General features: G+C 36.0%; 1 protein-coding gene across 1 annotated transcript in view; it reads left to right on the top strand.

Moving 5' to 3' along the window:
• Positions 1 to 209: 209 nt before the first annotated feature.
• LOC308565226 (uncharacterized protein) overlaps positions 210 to 6684 on the top strand; it is a 46841-nt gene continuing 40366 nt past the window's right edge. Inside the window, 5 exon segments of the mRNA XM_081154145.1 lie at positions 210 to 300; positions 4611 to 4712; positions 5579 to 5717; positions 6030 to 6117; positions 6216 to 6432. Of these exon segments, the coding sequence (XP_081010271.1) occupies positions 283 to 300; positions 4611 to 4712; positions 5579 to 5717; positions 6030 to 6117; positions 6216 to 6432 (564 nt within the window). The 5' untranslated portion in view covers positions 210 to 282.

Genomic DNA, 6684 nt, shown 5'->3' with positions numbered 1-6684 from the left:
TTTCAGCCCTTTTCAGTAGGTTTGATTACTCTGTCTTTGTTAGATCTCTACCGTTGGTATGATCATAATTCGCTGTATTTATTTTCATGACTTGCTCTGCAAAGGGTGGAGCTGATGGACCATTGGAAAGTCTTGGAGGATGTGAGTCATACTGCTGAAGGCAGATTTGAGCTGGACTATTTATCTGAGGGTAAAAGATGCAGTTATTTACAGCAGAGTGAGCAGAACATAGGTGAGAAATAGCCTCTATTTACAGAAATACAGAACCAGGAGGAAGACAGGATGGGCACTTCTGGAAAAGTAAGCAGAACCTTTCTGTATCCTCATGATCTTGGTCTAATAATGTGGGGTTGATTACTCTGAACTTTGAATACATAAAGTAATTAAGTACTTGGGGATATTTCTTGAGGAATTAAATGCCTGGGGAGGAGACACTGGGAAGGGAGTACCAGAGTGCCAATAAAAATGTGATAAAACAGTATATGGAAAGCTTTTTAGTAAGACATTGATGGAAAATGGAGAAATGATTTATATTGTGGCTTATACTGACATTATTAATAACTTAATTTCAGGATAGTTAGGCATTTGCCCTGGGAAACAAAATGTTTCCATAAAGAGACTTTCCATAGTCTCATTTACATGCATTGAATTCAGCTCTGGTTCAGTGGAAGACCAGGGCTCATTCTCAGCTGCTGGGAAAAGATTTTCCTGCTGTTAACTATGAAAAAATGCTAATTCTGGAATGCAAAGTAGACAACAAAGTATCATGCTTTTAAGATTTGTTAGGGATGTAGTTTTCATCAAAATATAAGTTTAAAAAAATCCTTAGAAACAAGAATACATTGTAGTAAAGTATGTTTATTATTTAAAAAACAGAGTTGACAATAACTTTAGAAATAGCTTTAGCATTTTTTTTTTCATTGCAAAATTGGTCAGTATAGTTCCTTGCTTTAAATGGTAGACAGCCAGCTGGCGTGGCTCAGTGGCTGAGCATCGACCTATGAACCAGGAGGTCAGGGTTTGATTCCCGGTCAGGGCACATGCCTGGGTTTCGGTCTCGATCCCCAATAGGGGGTGTGCAGGAGGCAGCCAATCAAAGACTCTCTCTCATCATTTATGTTTCTATTTCTCTCCCTCTTCCTTCCTCTCTCTGAAATCAACAAAAGTATATAAAAAGTTCACATTTATTTTTTTAAAATAAAATAAAAAATAAATGGTAGGCAATTGTTTATAGTGTTAGGTGCTTTTGTTTGTTTTATTTGTTTGTTTGCTTTTATTTAAACAACTCTGCCTTTAGCCTAACTTAAGGTTCCTAAAAATGAAGGTGACTTTGAAGTCTGGGTAGTGTGACAAGTGAGGAGGCCATAGGCTGTTAGAACTAGAAATCACTATTTCTGGAATTGAATAGAAGTAAAATGAAAGCATCCGAGTTTGGGTAAGGAACCCAGCACAACTAGATTAATTGGGGAATTAATTTTGCACTGTAGAAGCTAGTAACTCTAATGAATTTTGTGGTTGGGAGGTATCTTTAAAATTTGTAACTCCATCCAACCAACAGACGCTCGAGTTCTAGCTATGCCACCTCTATAAAGTAGATATCTAGCCATTGCTACAACATTTCCAGTGCTGGAGAACTCATGCTCAAGAGGGCACTTTCTCATTATAATAAATAATACAGTGTATAATTTAAGATATAGCATAAAACTTGTAATTCTGATTAGAGATAGTTATGCAACAGTGTGGTTTGCATAAGGGTCATATATATCCCAAGTTGCTCCAGTGTTTCAGTGTACCTCATGAGAGCAGGAGCTCCCTTTACATTGGGGATCGCTTTTTCCCTTTTTATACCAAGTGTTTAGTTCGGTAGGGTTGCCATAGCCAAGTACCACAGACTGGGTGGCTTAAACAGTGGACATTTATTTTCTCACAGTTCTGCAAGCTAGAAGTCTGAGATCAAGGTGTCAGCAAGGTTGGTTTCTTCTGAGGCCTCTCTCCTTATCTTGTAAATGACCATCTTCTTTCTGTTTTCACATGGTCTTGTCTCTGCACATGTCTGTGTCCTTAGACAGACACTGGTCATGTTGGATTAATATGAAGGAGAGAGAGGAACATCAGTGTGAGAGGGAAACGTGATAGGCTGCCTCCTGCAGGCCCCCTCCTGGGGATTGAGCCCACAACCTGGGCATGTGCCCTGACAGGGAATCAAATCATCAACCTTTCAGTGCACAGGACGACTCCTAACCCACAGAGCCACGCCTGCCAGGGCTGATTTCATTTCCCTCCTTACATTTTTCACCCATATTTTATGTAGTTGTACTCACACCATTTACAAATATCTTATCCTATTGTTCCTACTTAAATTTGTAAACATGTTTTAAATTTCCAACTCTAATTTTTAAATTTATCACAATCTATTTCATCATTTTTCCATTATTGTTTACATAGTTTGTTCACATATATTGGTTATATAGTCCTCTTTATAAGCAGTGCTGTAATTAACTTCTAATATATATTAAGTTTTTTCTGAATTTAGTTGTTTTTTTTTAAAAGAATCAAGGGAATTTACTGGTAATAGTGAATAACTGGAAATGAGGCAAATCTTCCTCAGTAGGTGAATGTTTAAACAGAATGTGGTATATTCATACCGTGGAATAGCAGTAAAAAGGGACAAATTAATAATATACAAAATAACTTGAGTGGAGTTCAAAGGCAGTATTCTGAGTAGAATTTAGCCTTTTTAAGGTAGATTTTTTAAATAAAATTATAGGGTGAAAGGTCAAGAAACTCCTTTTTTAAATAAACTTTAAATAGTTCTTTAATTCATGAGTGAAACTGATATTGATGAACTCCAAAAACTGTGCTGTATAGAACAATTAAAGAGTGAAGCACTTTTTGTCAGTGAAATGAGGTGACCATTGTCATTGTCTTCTACTTGGCTTGATACTTAATATATCAGGAATTCTAATGTTTCTTTTTTGTCCAACTACAGTCTATCTTCAACATTATTTCTTGTTGGTTTCCAGTATACAGCACAAGTATACAGTCACATACCTCACAAAGTGTTCCCCGCAACACCACCAGCCCCCACCTGGCACCACACACAGTCATCACAGCATGACTGACTATATTTCCCATGCTGTACTTTACATCCCTATGACTATTTTGTAATGACCAATTTGTACTTTTTAATCCCTTCACCTCTTTCATCCAATTCCCCAATCCCCTTCCCCTCTGGTGTCCACCAGTCAGTTCTGTGTGTCTAAGGTCAAGATACTCTTAAGTAGAGTGAGTACAAAGTTTTGGTTATGCAAGATGAACAAGTTCTGGACATGTAACATACAGCACGGTGATAATAGTTAACTATATTCCACTGAATAGGTGAAATTTTCTAAAAGGATAGATCTTAAATATTCTCAACGCATACACACACACACACACACACACACACACCCTAGTAACTGTGTAGAGATAATGGATAAGTCACTTTGCTTGACTGTGGTGATACATATAACATTAAGTTATAGTACTTAAATATATTTCATTTTTATATGTCAAAGATATCTCAATAAAATTGCCAAAAAGCAAAATGTGACCATCTACAAGAAAAAAGTTCTTAAATATCCTGATGTGTACTACATATTATTTTCCAAAGGTGTTGACATAAAAGAAATGCCCATTTTGCCATCCCTTCTATAATACTGTGTATTCTCATTAAATAAAAAGTTATTATGGAAATAAAATAGAATTATATTTAATTATTTTTATTAACATAAAAACCTTTTTATAACTGAGGAGATCAAATACTGCACAATATATTTATTAACTTGTATTTTCCTCCTTACATCCTTTGCATATATCTCTGGATGTGAGTATGGCATGTGGGAGGACAGGAGTAGTAGGAGTGGATGGATGTCTTCATGCTTTTCTTATAAATTTGATTAAGCATTGTATGCATCAAAAATATTTACTATTGTCATTTTTTGCTTTAAGTATTTAAGATCCAATTAGATGCAAAAACTGGGCTAGGTGCAAAAAAAGGGGTACAGAGATACTAAGTCCCAGATTGAATCATCCAGGAACTCACAGTCTATATACTTCACAATGTCTGTGGTTCCCTTCATCTCTACCATGCTAATTTTATAATTTTTCCCCATTGCTACATGACTATAGAGAAATTAAATAGTAGTTTAAATTCTTGCAGAGAAATCAGCAGCAATTTCTGTTTTATAAATTTCCCTTGTGGATAAGGGAAGCAAAGATGACAATTTTGTTAATTTGAAATTGTAGTACAAGAATCTAACTTAGTGAAATATTATGTGACTACAAGCAAAAAAAGCAAAGGGCTGGAGAGGCTGTAGCTCAGATCTAGTCCAGCCTTGCTTCTCATGTGCTATGTGGCCATGGATCCATCATGTGGGCTACATTTCTCATACATCAAAACAGGTGCTCACAAGGTGATCTCTAAGAATTACAATTCTAGTTCCAATGACAATCATCCTGGGCAAATTAAAATGTTATATAAAATCTTTTGTTCATATTTTTATTATTTGGGGAATCTATATATGTATAGACATAATTACAACCCATTATAACTCTCACTAATTTCTTAGGTTATTAAATGCAAAGCAGCTGTGTTATGGGAGCCAAACAAACCCTTTTCCATTGAGGAAATAGAAGTTGCCCCACCAAAGGCTAAAGAAGTTCGGATCAAGGTAATGAGCCTTAGAGTACATAAGCCTAAAACGTTATCACACCTATATTGAGTAAATCATTGCTGTGAGGTTGGATTCTTAAATAAGGAGATGTTTCCTAAATGTTGTATATTAATTCTCTTACTGGTTCTTGTTTATTGTTAAAGATCTTGTCATACTGGATATGAAATTAATGGCAATTATTCATTAAAAATAACACTACGAATCTGCTCTATTAAAACTTTTATTTGTTGAATTTTTATTGACATTATTCTGCTTTTAAAAAATGGTTAGTAATCATGACTAATGACTTCTTTTAAAATCATTTGGAAGTCAGGTAGTTTCCAAAGAATGAGAAACTAATTTGTGCCTAGAGAAATGACAACTGCCTGGAGTGTTTCCCCCATTCCTTTGGACAGAGCCTAACCATTGGTTTGGACACCAGGTTGTTGAGTAGGTGTTGCTGCCAGTCTTTCTTTGGCCTTCTCCTGTTACCTAAGCATTATAGTAACAGTAAGATTTTTCCCCTCACTTACCTTCATGCATGCTATTCCCTTTACCTTTCATTAAGAGTCCTAAGAGGGCCTGGCTATAAAAATCTACTTTTGTGCTAACCACGTGGTAACATCTGCACCCCTCATAAGAGTACCAATTTACTATTGACAGGCACTGAGATTCAAAGTAAGGCCAAAGGAAGCAATATTATAAATTCCTTGATGAAAGGGATCACGTCTGATGGTTGATATTAGGCTCAGACTCTCCCACAAGTCAACACCATTATATTAGGCAATCACACTGAATAAACAATTATAATCTTTTCAAGAGTGAGTTAAATATCCTCCCAACTGTGAAGTGACCAGTGTGCTGGTTCTTGTCTTTGAGCACAGATTTTGGCCACAGGAGTCTGTCGCACAGATGACCATGTGATTAAAGGAGTGATGGTGACTAAGTTTCCAGTGATTTTGGGACATGAAGCAGCTGGGATTGTGGAGAGCATTGGTGAAGGAGTCACTACAGTGAAACCAGGTGTGCAGATGTCCAGTCACAAGTTTGAGATAAGTAGGGTCTAATTATCCTATCAGGAAACAGCACAACTAAGGATTAATAGAGAGAGTCTTAACACAAGGTAGGAGAATAAAAGGGTAGAAGGAGAATGGATGATAAAGAGTGAAATTTAATTTGGCAGTCTCAACCTTTAGCAAACAAACTTTATGATGCTCATAAACTTTAGAATACTTTTGAGAAATTTTTGCATGTGGCATGGGTTCAATTCACATTTGTTTTTTCATATTTTAATGTTAATGACCAACATCTCATATCATGATGTTTTCCCCCTAGGTGACAAAGTCATCCCCCTCTTTCTGCCTCAGTGTAGAGAATGCAATGCTTGCCGCAATCCAGATGGAAACCTTTGCATTAAGATAGAGTAGGTTTCAGTCATCTTTACTCTAATGCCATTTAAATTGTGCCTGTGCTAATTGTTTAATGGAATTAACTGACATGTATATTTGATATATCAAATAGCATTACTGGTCGCGGAGTATTGGATGATGGCACTACCAGATTTTCATGCAAGGGCAAACCAGTCTACAACTTCTTGAACACCAGTACGTTTACTGAGTACACAGTGGTGAATGAATTTTCCGTCGCTAAGATTGATGACGCAGCTCCTCTGGAGAAAGTCTGTTTAATTGGATGTGCATTTTCCACGGGATATGGGGCTGCTATTAAAATTGGCAAGGTAAGAAGCTGGAAGGGCTAATTTCTTCCTTTTTTATATTTTAATGATTTTCTTGGAATCCTAAAGATTTTTGAAAACATTTCATATGTAGGTTAGTTCTACACAATGCCGAATCAACTGGAGTAAAAATAAAAAACTCAGATTAAACATTTTACTTCTAAATAAGTGAAAATAAAATTTCTAGATTTAATTGTGTTTCCTCTACATTTCCTTCAGGTTTACTTTTAAATTTTAAAATTTAGATTCTGAAAC

This window comes from Miniopterus schreibersii (genome assembly GCF_964146895.1).
Source record: "Miniopterus schreibersii genome assembly, chromosome: 1".
Classification (NCBI taxonomy): Eukaryota; Metazoa; Chordata; class Mammalia; order Chiroptera; family Miniopteridae; genus Miniopterus; species Miniopterus schreibersii.
The sequence above is the reverse complement of the archived record's forward strand: the minus strand, read 5'-3'. Positions and strand labels throughout refer to the sequence as shown.